The sequence below is a fragment of the Euprymna scolopes genome, chromosome 27, assembly GCF_053919585.1.
Source record: "Euprymna scolopes isolate OS-2025 chromosome 27, ASM5391958v1, whole genome shotgun sequence".
Lineage (NCBI taxonomy): Eukaryota > Metazoa > Mollusca > Cephalopoda > Sepiida > Sepiolidae > Euprymna > Euprymna scolopes.
This window is the reverse complement of record NC_136508.1, coordinates 23835403-23858563: the sequence shown is the minus strand read 5'-3', so window position 1 is coordinate 23858563 and position 23161 is coordinate 23835403. Positions and strand designations below refer to the sequence as shown.

The following is a 23161-nucleotide window of genomic DNA, read 5'->3' as shown; positions in this document are numbered from 1 at the left end:
GTCACCACCATTTTCAATACATTTTTACCAGGAATTCAATGACGCATCTCTGCTTCTGACGCACATCAAGTTGCTTTTTTAGAGTCTCAGACCATCAATATCTGCTTCAAAGAGATTAAACTTTCAGATCATGAATGCATAAGTTCAGTGATCATAACAATGTGATTTGTAATCTACTCTGATCTATTCAGACGAAATAAAAAAAATAGGAGACATTACTTGTGGTATAACCCTCATAGTAATAACTAGGGCTAGGACAACAGCATATTCTTTTCATTGTTTTGATTCTCGAGTGTGTATTCGTTGATATCTTGTATGCTTTTATATTTTGTATTTTGTGTACAGAAAGTTGTTAGATGAGATAAGTCATTGGTACCGTCGGTTTCAAGCCCGATAATTAGGACCGTTTTAGATATCCATATCAAGCTTTCTTCAGCCAATCCTCATCAGTTTTGAGATCTTATATGCTTTTATATAGAGCAATGAAAAGAACATGCTGTTATCATAGTCCTAATAATAAGACACTTTTGCCATAGCAATGTATACCCAAGTTTATTTTAAAGCAGAGTATATACTTTTCTATTTTATAGCAGTGTCTGTCCTTCTCTATTTACAAAAAATTATGCTTCACCGATGTCCGCACTATAAGATAACGTCTCATATAAGATAACGTCTCATATAACGTCTCGATCAGTAAAGTTAAAAAAGAAATAAGAACAAAAAAAATCATTTACTTACGATTTTCTCTCAAATACAAGCCGAAGTAAAGTACTGCAATGTTTTTGCAACTGAACAGCACAAAGAATGGTAAAAATACTGGAAAAGTAACAACAAAAAGTAAGCGAGGGTCGAGGACATGCGTTGCATGGAGAGAAATGATACGAGAATGAGATAATGGATTTGAAATGTGAGTTTTCTCACATTTCAGCATATAATAGGACAACAAAATTGCAAATATATAACATCAAACATTTTTTACTCTTCTTCACCCTAAACGAGGCATATTCCCACTTCGATGCAAGGAGCTATTATTTGAGATAATGTCTAACAGAAGCTTGTAGGGAGTTGAATAGTAAGTTATTTGTTCACATTACATTTAAACTTCTGCATGTTAGTGGAATCAGGAAAGCAAGAAATAGGGAGGGAATTCCAAAGACTAGCAGTCTAGGGGAAGAATCTATTAGAGTAGAAGTCTAAGAGAGAGAGAGAGAGAGAGAGAAAGAGAGAGAGAGAGACTTGTAGTAGGCAACTAGTAATAGGCAACAGTCAAAAAACATTATTTTTCATAAAGAAAGATTGTGTGAAATTTGCATTTTTAAAAATCAATTCCCAATGTCAATCAGATTGTGTAAAAATTACAGAAAGATATCATAAAAAATAAAGGATATATTAAAGATCCAACCCGTTCAGTAACTGTTTGTCCACCCTATACAATATTTAAAAATACAATGTTGCTGATCTAAATAATGATCCTAATTGATGGTGATAAATTTAAGATGTTTACACTTATTCGTTTAGAAGACAGGTAACAAAGGTTTGGGTTCATCCCGTTTGGAGGGTGATGGTTGGAAAATCGGTAGTACCATAACATACCTATTGAAACAAATTTCCAATTTATTGTCCACAGAAAGAGCAGGATGCCAGTATCAACGAGTAAAATACCGAAATACCACAACGCAAATTTCCAGTAGACTGAAATTAAACAATAAAAATAATTACGATTCAAACAAAGATTTTCTGTTTTTAATATGTTTTTATGTTTCATAATTTGACAAGAAGGTCCACAAGTTCAAAAAGTTCCAAAATTAGAAAAGATGCACCTGAAAGAGATCAGAGGTTACATCGGCCGAAATGTCATGAATATAATAACTAATGTTATATAGCGGGAATGGTTGTATATAAACGTACGTGTGATATGCGTGTTAGTATAGATGTGTGGGCGTTTCCATAACTTTGTTCACATTGTAACAAACATATGTACATGGGACAATCTTTTACAACAATGAATAACCATCTTTGTCCACTTGATCCAGACAAAGGAAAAACATACCTTTTTCATGGAGACTAATAGGTCTTTCACTTTTCTGATCTGTTTCTTGCAGTCCTGAAACAATTGTCACTCTTCGCAGGAACGCTAAATACCAAGTTCATTTTATATAAATTTTATTCTGGACTTTCCATTGAAGCTGATATATTCCGTGCTAACTTGTCCAACTCCTCCATTCTGACTAACCCTACTCTAAATTTCTGACTACATTTCTAAACCATCTCATTACGTCATCAACTAATCCATCTTTGTCACATATTTTGTTTATCTAAAAAATTACGAGAATAATTGATTTTCCTCTCGTGCACAAAGAGAAAGAAGCACAGAAAGCGGGACATAAGAGTGCCAGGGCGTTCGACATTATATAAAATAAGAACGACTGGTCACATATATACTGAAATTTAAAAGAAACGTAGATCAGTGAATAGAAAACTCTTTATCTATGAACCTCTTTCTCACAGAAAAGATGTTGCGACTTTGTCTCTGCTTTATCGTTATTTTCATGGCAAGTGCTCGGCTGAGCTCCAATCTATGGTCCCCCTCGCCAAACTTTCACAAGAAACACCCGTCTAGCAGAAAACACTGCCACTAATTTCCCCACACTTTATCTGTGCCTAAACATAAACGTATATTCCATGAGCAAAGCTTCTTTCTTAGAACTGCACGCCTATGGAATTGTCTTCCGTTTTTCTGCTTTCCAGCTGACTACAATATGATTGTCATCAAGTCTAACGTAAACAAGTTTTTGAAGAGCCGTTCCATATAAGTTAACAAAACTTTCTTTGTAGTCATTTAGTTAACATTCCTGTGTTACATTTCTACTGTAAATAATTTTCTTTGTAAAATACCTACTGTTTTTTTTACATAGGCGTCGCCACTTATCAAGGCCGATAGCCCACTCAAGGATAAGGGTTAAAGAGTGTAGAGTAGTCAAAAGGACAATATAGTAATCGATAGTAATGGAAGTTCGGTAAATTTGTTAACTTAAGTGGAACGGCTCATCAGAAACTTGTTCACGTTGGACTTGAAGACAACTATATTCCACAGGCGTGCAGTTCTAAGAAAGAAGCTTTGATAATGGAATCTATGTTTAGGTTTAGGCACAGATAAAGAGTGGGGGGAATTATTGATGTCTTCTGTGAGATAGAGGTTGCAGCGAAGAGAAAAGGACATCTCCCACCAGGCCATGGAGTCTATTTTGAACCCTATCAAGGCAGGACAAGTCTTTTCTAGCAGCTCCTGCCCATATGTGGCAACATTATTCCATCGTTGGACGTATCTGGCTCTTATATAGATAGAGAATTACATCAGCAGTGAGATATCTACTGGATCGATAGAAGGATCCGACCATTTTTCCAGCGGCCTTGGCAACAGATTTGATGTACGTATTCCATTTAAGATCAGGAGTAAAGGTCAAGCCCAGAAGCCTGTCAAAACTTGAGGCCTCCCCAAGACAAGAGCCATTCATTTTAGTTGATGCCAGATGGGGATCAGAACGTTGATGATGTAAAGATAGAAGCTTGGTTTTAGATGCATTAAAAGTAACCAGCCACTCCTTTCCCCATTGTACAACGTGATCAAGATCAGAGGAGAGAGAACCTACTTCGTCTCGATACATATTTTCTTACATTCTATTTTCCAAACATCAACAACGATCATAATAATCGTTCAGGTTACTTGGCGTTGCCCCGGCAGTGCTCCATATAACACTAAGATAAGACTAGTGCTCCGTCTAACCTGAATAATATAAATTATCTTTTCATTTTCTGCAGTGAAATCATTTAAAGAACATTTTCTATTTCAGTTTTTAGTTTGATAAGAAAAAAGAATAATTTCACAAGAAACCTTTTTTGCTTGTATTTAAAAGACTTGCTCTTGCTTTGGGTTGATTTAGTAGGGTTAAAACATTGTTTATAAAACATTGCTTTCTGAGTGGAAAGTATACTGTTCAAGCACAGTAGTGGTTTCGTGGGTTTAAACCAGGATTATGGAGTTGCAAGATACAACATCCAACTCTGACTCCAATGATTTAAAAAATTCTGACTCCAACACCTAACACATTACTCAATAAATCCCGGGCTTGCCGTATAGATGTTATCACAGATAAAAAAATCTATATGATTTTATAAAGTACTAACCTTCATTTATGATGTATCAAAATTTGAGCCTAATTTGATTATTAGTTTACAAATTAATTATTTAAGTGGAGCTACTATTGTAGTGGAAAAATATGAATTTCGTGTGTTTATAAAGCATTGTTTTCTTATGGGAAAATATACTGTTCAAGCAGAGTAGTGGCTTCATATAAGTTATTTGACATCTGTTCTGCTGAAACAATGGTTATGAGGTGACATGTTATTTAACAGATTATTTAACGGACTATTGTCCTCAGATCCCATAATGCTTATTTACTTAACAGCCCATGACTCGTCTAGTAGTCGTGGGTGTGTTATGTGTCAGATTCGCTGACCGTCCTTAGGGGAGCTGGAACATATTTAAAGGAAACATTTCAAGACATGGTGACAGATACAAATGATGCTGAATGCTCAAGTTGTCTAAATTCAACAGTTGTCCTGGAAAACAAAAAAAGTCCACAAACTGGTTTTAGTCAATCATAAATTCAAGTTGCATAAGATAGTAAATAATTTGAAGATATCAGAAGGCAGTATATTAACCGTTGATGATGACGATGATGATGTTGATGATGGTGGTGGCAATGGTGGGGGTGATATTGATGATAATGTAAGGAAATGGTATCAGTTTAATACACACATTTATTTGTGGATATTGATAAAGAAGAAATCTGTTTTCTTTCATGGTAATTTCTGTTGAGATAAATGGCCATTAAAAAAAGAACACTAGCTGAAAACGTGATGTTCCAATACAAAGATATCTAAAAAAAATAAAATGTCAGAAATGTCGCCTTTTTGTGATTTGATACGTTTATCTGAATAGGCCACCTCTGTAAAGAAAAGGCAGTTAATCAAATTCTGGGTAGTCAAAAATTATTATTGGGTCACCCGAAATATAGGTCAGAGGTTATGAGTTTCTTTGGATAAGGAAAAGCAAGATGGTGGATTCAAAGTTAAGTGTCTATTAATTATTGTCCGGGGGAACTTGATCAACCCCCAAAAGAGAACCAAATTATTTATTTTTTACTCATACGGAATGGCACTTGGAAAAACCCCCTTGGTTATGCAAATGATGGATGGGCCCTCCCACATGAGTGATGGTGAAAGGTAGAGTCCCAATGAAGTGAAAGCAATGAACCCTCTGTCAGAAGTGGCAGTCAGAGATGCAGATTAAGATAGAAAAGAAGAAAAAATTTCTAGAGCTTGAGAATTTACAAAAACTGCCTATGATTGGTTTTATAGAATTGTGAAATGGAATTCTGGGAATTGGAGGTGGAGTTAAGCTCACTTGATTCTCAATATAATGAAGGGCAAAAATAGCCTCGAGAACTTTGACAACTGCCTGAGGCTTTCACACCAGTCAGAGAGGAACCCCTGACTTAAGACACATTCTGCTAGCCGCCTAGGATTTTCATACCAGTCACAGAGAAACCCCTGACTTAAGTCTCACCCTATTCTAAGCCCATGAATCTACACTGTGTAAAGACAACTCCCTGGACTTAGGGTTATTTGCCATAACTTTACTAATGGAAGCTGCCAACCCCCAAAGCATTTGTATTTAGTCACAACTTATGAATGATCAGAGTCTTGTAACTTTCATGAATAATTATTTTTTAATTTATAAGAAAATGACCACTGGCTTGTCTTTATTTGTTTATTGCCTGTCGAATTAAAGGGGCAGTTAATTTCAGATTTACCCTGACTCCCAGACGGTGAAGTCATAGATCAAGCCATTGTGAGGAAAGAACTCAGCACAAAGTCGAAGCAACGTACGGCCAGCCAAAGTAAACAGTGGTGCCAAACAGACTTAAGGTTGTGCACGTTTTGTGGAAAATTATATTTGCTACATGTAAAATAATGAAGTATATATGTTTACATTGTCAAAGAACTCTCGTCAGAAATTGCTAAGGAAATAGTGACTATTCTACAAAATCACTCTGTAGCTTGCTACATGTTTTGCTGGTGTATATGAATCGGAAGAGAGTGAGTTGCACAAAGAACTGAATATATCTCTAGTCGAAGTCAGACCACCCAAGAGATATTTTCTTTGTTTATAAATAAAAGTATTACCTTGAATGGGGAGAGTATGCTGGAATCGGCCTTTGTGGAAAAATATATTTCCCAAAGGTTATTTGCATCTCTGACTAGAATTGAAGATATATTTTATTTGTTTAAAAATATGAGTACTTTATTGAACGAGGAAGTCATGCTCGGACCAACTTGCTTGGGAAAGTAATTTTCATGAACAGGCTCAAGATAAACCTTTATGAATAGGTACCATCTGAATGTTGTTTTTTGATCAACCTCTGGGTGGTCGAATTGTCATCGTTAACACAAGACAACAATGAATAACCATATTTGTCCGCTTGGTCCAGACAAAGGAAAAACATACCTTTTTAATAGAGACAAATAGGTCTGTCACTCTTCTGATCTATTTCTTCCAATTGTCTCTCTTTGCAAGACTGCTAAATACCAAGTCCATTTTATATAAACTCTATTCTCGACTTCCCATTGGAGCTGATATATTCCGTGCTAACTTATCCAACTCCTCCATTCTGACTTACTCAACTCTAAAATGAATAGGCACCATCTGGATGTTGTTTCCTGATCTCTGGGTGGTTGAATTGTCACAAATAACATAAGACCAGAATAAGTCAGGGTTAAAAAGATTCCAAGTTTTGAGTTGTAAGATACTTTAGTTTCAGAATAGAAGAGAAAACTTGCTCCAAACCAAGTGGCAGTATCAATCCAGAGAAGCTTTGGATTGTAAAAGCTAACACGAAGATGAAGAATTAGCTAATCCGAAGAAGTCTTGAGTGGAGTTCGTTCTCATATGAAGACAAACAACTGTGTGAGAATTCTTAAGACATTCTGTATATTTGTGGAGTGATTCCGGTTTCTGATTGTTTGCTAGCAGGGCGCGGCACCATTTGATTGTTCAGTTCCTAACACCCCTGTCTATAAGTAGAATCTTCCAATATTTTATAATCATGCCCTCATTATAAAACAAATATATTGCCACATCAGGAGATGGGAAGGTGGGCGGTCATAACCAGCTTTCTGGAGGGGGAGGAGGAGAACTAAAAATGGGAGTTAGAGCTGAACGTTTTAGACAGTTTATTTTATTCAGAGCTGCCAAGAAGTTAGGCCGATGTACCTCTCTGGGTAGATCAGATTCCTTGGGGCTCTTGGCTGAAATACTGTATCAGTTTCATTTGTGGGTTCTGCCTGGTTAGGCCAAACTGTTATTTCGAAAGTCGGCTAATCCACATTGGGAAATGTAAAACCACTTGAAACATCCTAAGAACTGTTTATTTATTAGCTTTCCACAGAAGAGGCATTGCGAGTTTGTCTCTGCTTTATCATTATTTTCATGGCAAGTGCTTATCTGATCTCCAATCTATAGTATCCTCTTGTCAGACTTTCACAAAAAACACTCAACTAACTACAACCACTATCAACAATTTCCCTCGCTGTCTGTCTGTGCATAAATCTAAATGCAGATTCCATGAATAAAGCTTCTTTCCTAGAACTTCCCATCTGTAGAACACTGTTCCGCTGGGCTGCTTCCTGGCCGACTACAATATCGTAGCCTTAAAGTCCAATGTAAACAAATTCTTATTAAACCGTATTCTTAAATAATGAAATTCTATTCAACTTACACCATTAACGATTACTAAACTACTACCTAATATTGATTAATCGTTATCCTCAAGTGACCCTTGAGCCTTGATAAGTGGTAAAAAACTTTTGGAAAGAAAATGAAAATCCAAAATAGGAAATCCCTTGGAATTTGAGTCTTTTGTTTTTCGTCATCAGTAAGAGCATTAAATCCGTCTTCCAACCGCAGCCTGAATCACTCTCCATTATTTTTTTTTTTTTTTTGAAAAGTTATAGTGGAATCTGATTGTGGCCCAAGATGTTCACATTCCTAAAATTTGAGTTTATTAATATATATATATATATATATATATATATATATATATATATATATATATATATATTTGAGTTTATTAAAATATATATATATATATATATATATATATATATATATATATCAGTAAGACGACTAAATTCTGTTTCCAATAAACTTTTTTGTATGTGTTACTGTTTTACTGACTTTCTTCAGTGAAGAGCTGCTATACATCGAAATTACAAAGCGGTCTTTTCTCGCACCCTCATAACAATGATCATATATTGCTATAAATATGTCTGAATACCAATAATAAAATTACATTGTAAGAAGCAATCTTTAATTTACTCTTTGAGTCCAGCATCTCTTTGCAGACGATTTTATTTTTCCCTGTTTCTTTCGAATGTCCCCCTTTTTATGTAACATTTTACTGACTTTCTTTGAAGAACTGCTGTACATCGAAATACAAGTTCCTTTCTCATGCCATTACAAAAATCATTATTTATATATATATATATATATATATATATATATATATATATATATATATATATATATATATATATGAACTCTCCCGTCGATTTCGACATATGAGATTTCGCCACAACAACTAAGTTACTCGGAAATCCACACAGATGATTTGTTTATAGTGGTGAAGGCTTTGTGTAGAACCATCCACATTTTTGGTATTACTGCTATTAGAGGGAGAATTCCATCATTGCAGAGCTGACAACAATCTTTTGATAGCACAATGAGTGTAAAGATCACAGCCAGTGTAGTCAATTATGGGATTATTGGATTAAAATAAGGACAGCTTAAAAGGACACAAGAAAGACTGAAATTGGGTCATTGCATTAAAATAAGTAAAACCCAAAATCGAACTTGAAATTGGATTATTGGATTAAAATAAGGAAAACCTATAGACACACACACACACACAAACACACACACACACACACAACAAAAAAAACAATTTGAAATTGAATTATTGAACTAAAATAAGGAAAACACAAAAACACAAAAACTTGAAATTGGGTTATTGGATTAAAATAAAGTAAACCTACACACACACCAACCCACACACAACACACACACACACATACACACACACACACACACACACACACACACACACACACAAAACAAAAAAACAACTTTAAATTGGATTATTGGATTAAAATAATGAAAACCCAAAGAGACATAATAGAACTTGAAATTAGATTATCAAATTAAAATAAGAAAAACCCAAAGAGACACACAAAAAACTTTAAAATTGGATTATCGGATTAAAATAACGAAAACACATTACAAAAAGAAATGAAAATACTTACTTGCATATTTTATTGTACCTGAAAATAAAATAATACAAATTTTATTTCGGCATTTTTCATGATAAACAGCAAATCTCAATATTTACATTATCACTTGTTATGTTTGATGACCTTGAAACCGTTTCAAGGTCATCCCTAGTAAAACACCAACTGTGTAAAGAGTCGGAAAATGGAAATAAAAAATCGTGATAGTAGTGTCTCCCACACAAAAGTTGTGTTATGGGCGGAAATAAATGAAATATTGAGATAATAGAAAGGTCACCAGGTAGCAGGTGCTACCTAAAACATAAACAGATTTTCGTAAATGCAAAAACTGAGAAAAACGAAATTTTTTAACAAATCATTTTATACAAGAGATAACAATATAAAAGTGGCTTCCAGTCATTTGTACAAACAAAGAAAGTTGGTATATATTATTATTTAATTGAAATATATATATTATTTAATTGAAATATATATATATTATTTAATTGAAATATATATATATTATTTAATTGAAATATATATATTATTTAATTGAAATATATATATTATTTAATTGAAATATATATATTATTTAATTGAAATATATATATTATTTAATTGAAATATATATATATTACTTAATTGAAATATATATATTATTTAATTGAAATATATATATTATTTAATAGAAATATATATATTATTTAATTGAAATATATATATATTACTTAATTGAAATATATATATTATTTAATTGAAATATATATATTATTTAATAGAAATATATATATTATTTAATTGAAATATATATATTATTTAATTGAAATATATATATTATTTAATTGAAATATATATATATTACTTAATTGAAATATATATATTATTTAATTGAAATATATATATTATTTAATAGAAATATATATATTATTTAATTGAAATATATATATTATTTAATTGAAATATATATATTATTTAATTGAAATATATATATATTACTTAATTGAAATATATATATTATTTAATTGAAATATATATATTATTTAATAGAAATATATATATTATTTAATTGAAATATATATATATTATTTAATTGAAATATATATATTATTTAATTGAAATATATATATTATTTAATTGAAATATATATATTATTTAATTGAAATATATATATTATTTAATTGAAATATATATATTATTTAATTGAAATATATATATATTATTTAATTGAAATATATATATATTATTTAATTGAAATATATATATTATTTAATTGAAATATATATATTATTTAATTGAAATATATATATTATTTAATTGAAATATATATATTATTTAATTGAAATATATATATTATTTAATTGAAATATATATATTATTTAATTGAAATATATATATTATTTAATTGAAATATATATATTATTTAATTGAAATATATATATTATTTAATTGAAATATATATATATTATTTAATTGAAATATATATATTATTTAATTGAAATATATATATTATTTAATTGAAATATATATATTATTTAATTGAAATATATATATTATTTAATTGAAATATATATATATTATTTAATTGAAATATATATATATTATTTAATTGAAATATATATATTATTTAATTGAAATATATATATTATTTAATTGAAATATATATATTATTTAATTGAAATATATATATTATTTAATTGAAATATATATATATTATTTAATTGAAATATATATATTATTTAATTGAAATATATATATTATTTAATTGAAATATATATATTATTTAATTGAAATATATATATATTATTTAATTGAAATATATATATATTATTTAATTGAAATATATATATATTATTTAATTGAAATATATATATTATTTAATTGAAATATATATATTATTTAATTGAAATATATATATTATTTAATTGAAATATATATATATTATTTAATTGAAATATATATATTATTTAATTGAAATATATATATTATTTAATTGAAATATATATATATATTATTTAATTGAAATATATATATATTATTTAATTGAAATATATATATTATTTAATTGAAATATATATATTATTTAATTGAAATATATATATTATTTAATTGAAATATATATATATTATTTAATTGAAATATATATATTATTTAATTGAAATATATATATTATTTAATTGAAATATATATATATTATTTAATTGAAATATATATATTATTTAATTGAAATATATATATATTATTTAATTGAAATATATATATTATTTAATTGAAATATATATATATTATTTAATTGAAATATATATATTATTTAATTGAAATATATATATTATTTAATTGAAATATATATATATTATTTAATTGAAATATATATATTATTTAATTGAAATATATATATATTATTTAATTGAAATATATATATTATTTAATTGAAATATATATATATTATTTAATTGAAATATATATATTATTTAATTGAAATATATATATATTATTTAATTGAAATATATATATTATTTAATTGAAATATATATATATTATTTAATTGAAATATATATATTATTTAATTGAAATATATATATTATTTAATTGAAATATATATATATTATTTAATTGAAATATATATATTATTTAATTGAAATATATATATTATTTAATTGAAATATATATATTATTTAATTGAAATATATATATATTACTTAATTGAAATATATATATTATTTAATTGAAATATATATATATTTAATTGAAATATATATATTATTTAATTGAAATATATATATTATTTAATTGAAATATATATATATTACTTAATTGAAATATATGTATTATTTAATTGAAATATATATATATTATTTAATTGAAATATATATATATTATTTAATTGAAATATATATATTATTTAATTGAAATATATATATTATTTAATTGAAATATATATATATTATTTAATTGAAATATATATATATTATTTAATTGAAATATATATATTATTTAATTGAAATATATATATATTATTTAATTGAAATATATATATTATTTAATTGAAATATATATATATTATTTAATTGAAATATATATATATTATTTAATTGAAATATATATATTATTTAATAGAAATATATATATATATTATTTAATTGAAATATATATATTATTCAATTAAAAAATATATATTATTTAATTGGAATTCATTATTGAGATGAGTATTATTTATTAATTTATTTTATTGCGAACTATTATCCTCATCTTATCACCTGACGAAGGCCAGAGAAATAGTTGGCCGAAACGTCGTGAAGCAACATCTAAGTAAGATGAGAATAATAGTCTGCAATAAAATAAAACAAGGAAAGTTGGGTTAGTATTGTCACGTGCAAGAACGTGTCTAGACAATATATATTGGAAAAAAAAATTAAAAGAAGTTAAGGAGAAAAATAAAAGAATTTATTGAACAGGTAAACAGTAAAAACAAGGGAGATAAATCCGGCTTTAGGTTAATCTAGCTTTTACTCAGTGTAAGTAACAATCATGTTTGAGAAATAATAATATTACTTTAGTCAAAACATAAGATCAGAAAATCAATATTTACCAAGAGCCCAGTTCTTTGTGAGGGCGTTTGCAATTGGCGTGTTTCAGAAATTCTTTATGGCTAGATTTATCCCAGGAAAAATAAGCCAGAATCATAAATAGTTGAAAGATTGCCCTAAAATAGCGTTCATTCTGAGAGCTGATTTCATAACTGAAGTTATGACACTATTAGCGCCTATTTACAGTCATTGAAAATGGAACATTCTAGAATTTCTAAAATGGAACAGTACAACTTGGTACTTTCTGGGGCCCTTGCAAAAAACCCCAACACTTTTCTGTTCGATTATAGAACTCTCCAGGAACGCTTAAAAAGAATCAATTTATTTTCTAATTATCATGTAATGTATTTTAATAGTAAAAGTTTTATATTATTATACAGGGTCTCCCAATAGAAGCTGATGATTAAAAAAATAATAATAATTTTCTTAATTTTTTATATATATTTTTTTATTTTTTCAAATCATCTAGATTAACCCTTCCAAGGTCGTCATGAGTCGTTACACTCCCGACGAGCCAATATTAATTGTAGAGTCGTATTTTCGGTTGAATGAGTCAATATCAGAAACTCAGAGAATTTCGACGAAATCAACACAAGAAATTCCCCTTCTCCCAATGCAATAAAAGCTATGGTGGCTCGATTTCATGAGCAAGGGTCTGTATGTGACCTCTCGTAATCTGGTAGACCCTGTACGGCAAGAAGTGATGAGAATCGTCAGAGATTAGCAGAAAGTGTGGCCGAGGATCCATCCACATCAGTAAGAAGGAGATCAAGTAAAATTGGGGTCTCTCGATCAATTCCAGCAGGACGGTGCAACGGTGCATACGGCACGAAAAACATTAAATCTACTCCAGGACATATTCAGCAACCGAATAATTTCTAGTGGCTGTGAGATAAATTGGCCACCCCGCTCGCCAGATCTCACATGTGCAGATTTCTTCCTTTGAGGTTACTTCAAAGAACGGGTATACGCAAACAAACCAGCCACAATAAATGCCCTTAAAAATAATATAGAGGAGGAAATTAGGACCATAAGCCTTGAAACATTAAGTGATCTGCTGGACAATGCCCTGCAGAGAGCACAAGAGTGTGAAAATGAAAATGGTGGACATTAGACCTTGTGAAAAACATACCCTAGATTAAGTTGCGGAAATAAAATTAGAATAAGTAGACTATGATATCGTAGTATATCTCAAAAAATCACGGAGAAGCTCATCTACCTACATATGAAAATTGGTAAGCATAACTTAAATATTGAGGAAGTTAATCAAATTTTAAATCCGTTAGCTTCTTTTGGCAAACCCTGTATATTATAAAAATATTTTGTATAATATAAAATATGTTATATTATATAATATATTATAATATTCATTCTATATTATTTATATTTGTATATTTTTTATATTTATATTATATTTTATATTATTAATTATGTAATTGTTACTTCTTAATATTTTAAAGAGGAAAATGTGCTGTTTATTTCATGGGAGTTTCTAAATTGGGGTTGGCTTACTATATTCACATATATGTGTTACTTTCGGGATTTAGGATGATTTTCATTGGTTGAAAATATTTTTTAGTTCACACGTTTCTGTGAAAACTTCCTTGAGGAGTGAAGAAGAAAGTTAATTCAAACAAAGCAGAGAAGGAGAGAGTATGGCAATTATGCCATTTCTTTTTTAGCGTTCGTAGGAATCAAGATTCATTCACCACAAACTTACTTTTTCAATTGAATTATATAATAGGAATTGTCTACCTTAAATATGCAAACAAATAAAAATCAAAAACGAAAATGAAGGCTGCATGAGGCTATAACATAGATAAGATATATTTTACTAAAGCTACTATAAATGCTATAAAGAACTAAAAGATACTACAAAGTACTATATAGTATCAAAAGATATCATAGGTACAATCTATATAATTATAAAACTCAAATAACCTTGTAACGGGCGTTGTACCCCAACATTTGGTTTATAACTTCCGGTTGCGCATGCGTACATAAACAAATAATCAACGCGACAATAGAATTATTGTTTTACTGTGTACGTTTTCAGCGTCCCAATTGTTTTTTTTTTGCGTTTAAATTATGCAAATAAACAATCGTTAATACTTACTGCATTTTTTTAGATTGTTCATTTCCGTATTACGTTTAATTTATTTCAACGCAATTTTCTTACAAATAAATTTACTTTACTCGGTTGACAACCATAAGAGCATTTTGCAACGGCGATTTATCCACCGCCTTCATTTTTTTATAATTTATTTTCCATTTTTAATACACCTTTCTTTAAAAAGATTCATACATTTTCTTCTACACTACCAACATAAATAGATTACCCCAAAAATGTTTTTTTTAATTTTCGTTACAAATGAATAATCAATGCGACAATAAAACGTATTGTTTTATTATGTATGTTTTCAGTGTCCCAATTGTTTGTTTTTTTGCGTTTAAATTAAAAGATATATAAAAATTTAACTTTAAGTATTATGGTATCTGTTCAGTGCACATTTACCTATAAGTATGGCAAACCACTTATAATTCAATGGCTGTAAGTTTGTTTGTTTTTTTCAAAAATTATAAGCAGGACGACTCATAGTTTTGTCATTTAAGTATACTTTCATAGAAATGTTTCCATTATGTCACAAAAAACTATTTTCTTTACATCACAAGTGTCACGCTCATACACTAATTCCATAGCTAATATAACATACTGACCCAACGGGTCACGGGTAGTCTAGTAAAGTACTAAATCTTTTAGTACTAGAAGTGCTAAACGCACTATTATGAATTAAAACGTATGATAAATACTATAAAAAACTAAAAAGTCCAAAAAGGTAGTATAAAATACTAAAAGGCACTAAATCTATCCATATATATTAAAGGCAAAATGTGTGTGTTTTGTGTGTGTGTGTTTTGTGTGTGTGTGTGTGTGTATGTGTGTGTGTGTGTGTGTGTGTGTGTGTTTCGCAAAGACTTTCGACAGAGGCGACGGATTTTCACCAGATATATATCATTTTGAAGCTCGAACCTTCGGACGACAAATATCGAAAAATTGGCTAAAAACATCTATTCCTTTACCCTCAACGGGGCACTTTTCTACAGGGAGGGTTAGCGTTCCTTCATTACAATCTAGGCAAATACGCATGCGCAAAAGACGCTGGTTTTTGAATTAGTTTAAATATTATAAAAAGCGACCTAGATGCGGTCATGACACAATTTTAAAAGTGGCAGCTTTGTTATCTTTAGATTGCAGGTTCGATCTCAGGTATCAGATAATTTATTTTTCGATTTTTAAACTTTTATTACTGAAAAAGGGTTATTTATGCCATTTTTCGCCTTCGCTATTTTTTTGTTTTTTGATTAAGAAGTTTTAACATCGTTCGTTTTGCATCACATTCATTTTTTTTTTAGTTTTTTCCCCCGCCACGTTCGCGTTTTTTTGTTTTTGTTTTTCCAATTTTAAGAAATTTTAACATCGTTCGTTTGCATTACGTTAGTTTTTTGGGGGTTTTTTTTGCTGTTTTTCCGATTTTTAAAGAAGTTTTAACATTGATTTTTTATATATAATATTTAAACACGCTTATTCTTTATGTTCCATTGCGTTTTGATTTACCCCTCCCCCAACACACACCTCTAAACACCTAGGCAACGCCGGGTACCCCCGATAGATAAAATATAAAGACGTCACGTTTTTTTAAACCTATTTTTCTCCGCCAGTCTGCTACCACGTTTTTTTAACACCTCTGCCTACTGTTGTTTTGATCCCCCCTGGCTATTTTTTTTTTTTGGGGGGGGTCCTTACTACACCACTTACACACACCCAGACACCCCTGCTATAGTTGTCTTGACGCCCTCCCCTTATGGATCCTTACTACACCACCGAAAAACCCAGGCAACACCGAACACCCCCACTAGTCTACTTATAAAGTACAAAAGGCATTACCATGAACTAAAAGGTATCATGGTCCTGGATATGACCTAAAACTATATCCGATGGTGAGGCCCCACCTTGCGGGCCTTGGGGAGTGTGGAGCCACCCTTTAATTGCCATTGCTCCAGGTCCACTCTGACCCGGAGTGGTAGTACCTGTTAGGGTCCCAACTATGGGTGAAATAGAATCCGACTTAAAAAAACAAATATACTCCATTACAAATCGTTCCTCAAAATAACTAGATTCGGCATTAAATAACCTGAAAAAGGTTGATATGCCGTAAAACAAAAACAACCAACCAACCTAAAAGGTATAATAAAGTATTAAAAGTCCTATAAATACTATAAGATAGTAAACATTTTTGTGCAAGAGAAAAGAATATAAACGTTACTTTCAGTCATTTATAAAACCTTTTGAAATAGAATTTTTAAAGAAATTCAGAGTCAGAGCCAATTCTTACCAATTTTGAAGAGATAAGTAATCACGGCGGTGCCAACACACATGAGGCCAATGACCACTTGGAATCCTCCTATCGCATAATACTCAACTGAAAAAAAGAAGAAACAGTTGTTTATTCAAACAAAAAGGTGTGATACTACACAAATGATGGCATGACATTCTTGTGACATAGGTGTGACATTGTTGTGACATAGGTGTGACATAGGTGGAGATCTTGTGGTTAGAGTTATACCCAGGTATAAAATTTCAAAATAAAAAAGAAATGAAATTGTTGTGACATAGTTGGCGATGTTGTGGTTAAGGTTAAGGCATATAATTTAAAAAAAAGAAAAGAAATTGTTGTAACGTGGCTCGTAACATAACGTTCAGGCCATCTTTGCTTGGGCCCTACGTACCGTTCATAACTTTATGTGCATATGTATATATATTAATATTTTTTACTCATGTCCAAGTAACCTACATCTAAAATTTCAAGTGTTTAGATCCAAAATTGGCGGAGGAGTTTGGTAGAGTCTGCAAAAGTCAACTCTTTCAACTTTGACCTCTTGAAAATCAAATTTGCGCCCAAACACTGATTAAAAAGCTTCCTGCATGTCTGAATACCCTTTATGTAAATTTTCAAAATTGGCTGAATAGTTTGCTAGAGACCGCAAAGTTAAAATCTTTTGAACTTTGACTACTTGTCAACCAGATTTTCAGCCAAAAACCGATTAAAAAGCTTGCCCTATGTCTGAATACACTTTATGTAAAATTTTAAATGTTTAGACGAAAAATTGGTTGAGTAATTTGGTAGAGATCACAGAGGTCACATTTTTTAAAACTTTGACCCTAATTTTGACTCCTAAACATTTATTGTTTTGGGCTCAAATCAAATTAAAAAGTTTGAGCCAAGTACAAGTAATTTACATCTAAAATTTCAAGTGTTTAGACCTAAAATTGGCAGAGGAGTTTGGTAGAGTTTTCAAGGGTCAAATCATTGAACTTTGACCCATTTACAGCCAAATTTCTGACCGAAAGCCTCTTAAAAAGATTTTCCCAAATCTCAATACCCCTTATGTCAACTCTCGAGTCTGTAGACTGAAAATTGACAAAGTAGTTTGGTAGAGAAATGTACACACACGGACACACACAGAGACATTTTCACTTTTATAGATATATAGATAAATATACGTGTCCGTATCTGTGTATCGTCTAGTGCTATAAAATGTTCTAATAAATGTGTGTACACAGAGTGTATATATGTTTGTATATACGTGTCACGGTCATCTATATGACGTGTATATATGTGTTCGTTTATGACCGTCTAACATTGTGATCTTCTAATCTGGTTTTTCTATTGTTCATTGTATTGATGCGTGTGCAACACTTACAACATTGGTGATATATTAACAGATGCAGTTTAACAACAGAAATGCAGCATTTACAATAGCAAATAACTCCCTGCGGTTTTACATCGACTAATGGAGAAACATACCTAGATCATTCTTGGTCTTTATTTGATGGGTCCTCAGAAAAGCTGCAATTAAAGATTCGTACAACTCAAAGTCTCGGTGGTACTTACAACAACTTCATTCCAGATGTTTGCCCCAGTGGAAAGTCGCAAATCTAGTCCCAGACTCTTACATTCGACACCTTCCCTTACTGTGAACCATTACCGTGGACAGTCTTTCTCCCCATGGCCACCGACTCGGTCTACTCTGTCTGACTCTCAACTCTTTCCTGTTAGTATTACATAATTATCTTTTAGTACTTTTTAGTATTTTATAGTATTTATAGGATATTAAGGACTTTATGATATCATTTAGTTCATAATAATACATTTTGTAGTTTATAAGTATTTTATAGTATTTATAGGATATTAAGGGCTTTATGATACAATTTAGTTCATAATAATACATTTTGTAGTTTATAAGTATTTATAGTATTTATAGGATATTAAGGACTTTATGATACCATTTAGTTCATAATAATATATTTTGTAGTTTATAAGTAGATTAAATTGCTATTAGTATTTATTTAAATAATCTTTTAGTACATTTTAATGTTTTGTAGTATGTATAGGATATTTGGGACATTATGATACATGTAAGTTTATGATAGTACATTTGGTAGTTTGAAAGTAGATAATAAAGTATTTTATAATATTTGTAGGATATTTAGTACTTTATGATACCTATTAGTTCATATTCGTGCCATTAGTTTAAAAGTAGATTTGGTTCCTATTAGTATTTTTAACAATCGTTTAATACTTTTTTTTAGCTTTTAAAGAACATTTAATATTTATTACACCTTTTAGTTTATAATAGTACCTTTGGTTGTTTATAAACAGATTTAGTGCCTATTAGTATTTTATAATAATCTTTAAGTTCTTTCTTGTATTTGATAGTATTTATATGGTATTTAGTAATTTTTGATACCTTTTAGTCCATACTAGTACTTTTCGTAGTTTTAAAGTAAAGTTATTTTAATAAACTTTTAGTATTTAGTATTTTATAGTATTTAGAAGATATTTAGTACTTTATGATACCTTTAAGTTTATAATAGTACTTTTGGTAGATTATAAATAGATTTAGTGCCTATTAGTATTTTTAAATAAACTTTTTAGTATTTTATATTATTTATAGGAAATTAAGTACTTTAAGATACTTTTAAGTTCATTATAGTAGCTTTGGTAGTTTAAAAATAGATTTAGTATTTATTAGTATTTTGTAATAGTTTTTTGTATTTTTTAGTATTTTAAATATAAATAAATTAGTATTTTATAGTATTTATATGACATTCAGTATTCATGATACCTTTTAATTCCAAATAGTACCATTGATTATTTATAAGTAGATTAAGTGCCTGTTAGTAATTTATAATTTTCTTTTATATAACATTTGGTACGTTATATACCTTTTAGTCTATAATAGTACCTTTGGTAGTTTAAAAGTAAATTTATAAATCATTTTGTACTTTATAATACTTTTATTTCGAAATAGCACTTTTGGAAATTTATGAGTAGATTTAGTGCCTATTAATATTTCATAATAATCTTTTAGTACATTTTGTTATTTTAAGGACATTTACTCTTTATGATTGATATCTTTTAGTTAAAATATTACCCTTCGTAAGTTATCAGTAGAATTAATGCCTATTAATACTTTTAGTATTTTATTATTTATAGGACATGTAGTACTTTATGATACTTTTTATTTCATATTAGTACCTTTTCTAGTTTAAAAGTAGATTTAGTTCCTTTTAGTATTTTATAATAATAATGTTTTAGTACTTTTTAGTATTTTATAGAATTTGTAGGGCATTTATACTCTGTGATATCTTTTAGTTCACAATGGTACCTTTCGTATTTTGTAAGTAGATTTAATGCCTATTAGTATTTTATCTTTTAGTACTTTTTCGGTTTTTACAGTATTTATCAGACATTTTTATATAATTTGATACTTTTAGTTCATAATAGTACGGTTGAGAATTTAAAAGACGATTTAGTGCCTATTATTATTTTATAATAATCTTTTTGTAGATTTTATTATTTTATAGTATTTATAGGACAGTTACAACGTTATGATACCTTTTAGTTCATAATCGTACTTTTGGTAAGTTAAAAGTAGATTTTGTGCCTACTAGTATTTTATAATAATCTTTTTGTACTTTTTAGTATTTTATAGTATTTATAGTCCATTTTAATACTTTATGATACCTTTATGATACCTGATTAATGTGAAGGCTTAAAACTTAACTAATATTGTATGGGCAAAAATGGCAGAGAAAAATAAAGGGACATAATTTTGAAAGTCAGTTTATCATAATGTTTTGTAGGTTTTCGACTATTTTTTTATTGTATTTTTGAAAGATTAAGCCCTAAAGTTAATTTTCAAAAGGAAAAAAATATTTGTGCACATAAAAAAAAAGTTATAACGAAACATGTTTTCACAGCAGCATTCGGAAGCTGACAAATTCAGCTAAATTTTGAATTTACATGAATCCATTGTAAAAATCCTTTGAAAGATAAATATTAGTTTTCTCGGTCTATTGCAAAGATAATTAGTAAAGTCCTAAGATGTTGAATTAAATTAAAAAAAAAAACACCTTGTTTGTACAAAAATAGCCTAATTAGCCCCACAAAGCGGGAGATTCTGGCTTTGCAAAATAACAACCAACGAAAAATCTCCCAAATGTGGATTATACAGAAGCCCGGAATGTAAGAAAGTCCAAAGATTGTTTGAAAATGACGTCAGGTAGTTAAAAGGAGGAAGGAGATGCTGGTTTTCTTTTTTCCTCCAGTCGTGCATCCACATATTCTTATCGTGAAATTAATATAATTTTTACCTTTTTAATTTAATTATTTTTCTATTCTTCCTGCTTTTAAGTTAAAGTTTTATTTTTACTTTTCAAGATTATAGAAAAATTATATTACTCTGAAAGTTTCATTCAAGCAAAGAAAATATTAGAATCTTACATATAAAAATGATGTAAAACATGTAATCTAAAAAAAAAAGTAGAAACATTTTTTGCAATTATAATTTTTTGTGTGAAAATATATTAAATAAACAATGCTTGATTCAATGATAATATTGATAGTTCGAGAAATTAATTTTTCTTCATGTTATATCAAACTTATCGGACTTTAAGGGCTTTTTCGTAATGTTCCTGAAAAATTAATTTTTCTTTTTTAATTGTTACAAATTACGATGCTTTGTTTTAATTCATTTTTGGGGGTTTTTTTTACTATTGAAAACCATAACTTTAGTAACAAATAATACATTTTCACTTGTGCATTTAAGTTGACGTGCTATTTTTAAATAGTATTTTCACGTTAAATTCAAGTTTCACAATATTTTATTTTATTGGTCCCCCGACAATTGGAGGGTGGACCTGTAAATACACCCTTGTCCGTTCGCCCGTTTGTCTGTCCGCACTTTTCTCAATAACTACGTCTGGAATTTTTTGAAATTTTGCGCAAACATTAAACATGATATGAGTAAAAAGTAGCAGAATGGATTTTCCGGGAAAACTCTAGTTGCTCCCCTTCTAGGGGTGCGTTTCAGGTTAAAATGGCTAAAATTAACACGTTTGTGCTTATTGAAAAAAAATTGATGCTTTGGATTTTTATCAAACTTTCTGAAAAGTTGTAGCTAACTGGTTTCTATATAATTTGGTTTGTCTATACTTCGCGATAACTCTTGGGTGTGCCACAGGGCCGCTTTTAGGGCTAATAAAAACACTCCATTTTTGGGGACTATTTTACCATATTTATCCAAAATTTTCTGTGTATGTCTATTTAGCAGTTTTGCATGGTGCTAAACTCAAATTTAAATATGTTAAGGCCTTGAGGACTTTTAATGCAAATGATGGACTTAGTCATTTTTTTTCTTTTTTTTGCATGTTGTAGAACTCAAATTTACATATGCTAAGGCCTAAAACTGCACCGTTTGTTCATTTTCACCAGGATTTGACGTCCCCTGGGGACTTTGGAGGCTAAATGGGGGCAGGGGACAAATGCTGAACTTAGTCATTTTTTTTTATGCCTCGTTCATTGCGCACTCACGGGGGACCATGCATGTTTCACTTGTTATTAATTAATTGTTAGGTAGAAGTACACAATAGTTACAAACACTCTCCCTTTCCCATGTTAAGAATGGCTTTCACAATAATAATGATATTATTTCAGCACGGTAACTGTAAGTAGTAATTCTCTAAAAGACAGAAAGTCTGCTCCGTCTGCTGTCGATATGCGGGGGGGTCTACAAGAAGAAGAAGAAGAAGAAGAAGAAGAAGAAGAAGAAGAAGAAGAAGAAGA

The 23161-nt window shown here is 29.5% G+C and overlaps 1 protein-coding gene across 3 annotated transcripts in view; it reads right to left on the bottom strand.

Annotated features, from left to right (window-relative positions):
• The window catches only part of LOC145248793 (uncharacterized), a 79203-nt gene that overhangs the window by 5950 nt on the left and 50092 nt on the right, over positions 1 to 23161 (bottom strand). For all 3 annotated transcript variants that reach the window (XM_080110447.1, XM_080110449.1, XM_080110448.1), the window contains 4 exons: positions 17366 to 17452; positions 9424 to 9441; positions 1594 to 1692; positions 739 to 816 (listed from right to left, as the gene is read on the bottom strand). In XM_080110447.1, coding sequence (XP_079966573.1) covers positions 739 to 816; positions 1594 to 1692; positions 9424 to 9441; positions 17366 to 17452 — 282 coding nt within the window. The remainder of the gene's footprint in view (positions 1 to 738; positions 817 to 1593; positions 1693 to 9423; positions 9442 to 17365; positions 17453 to 23161) is intronic.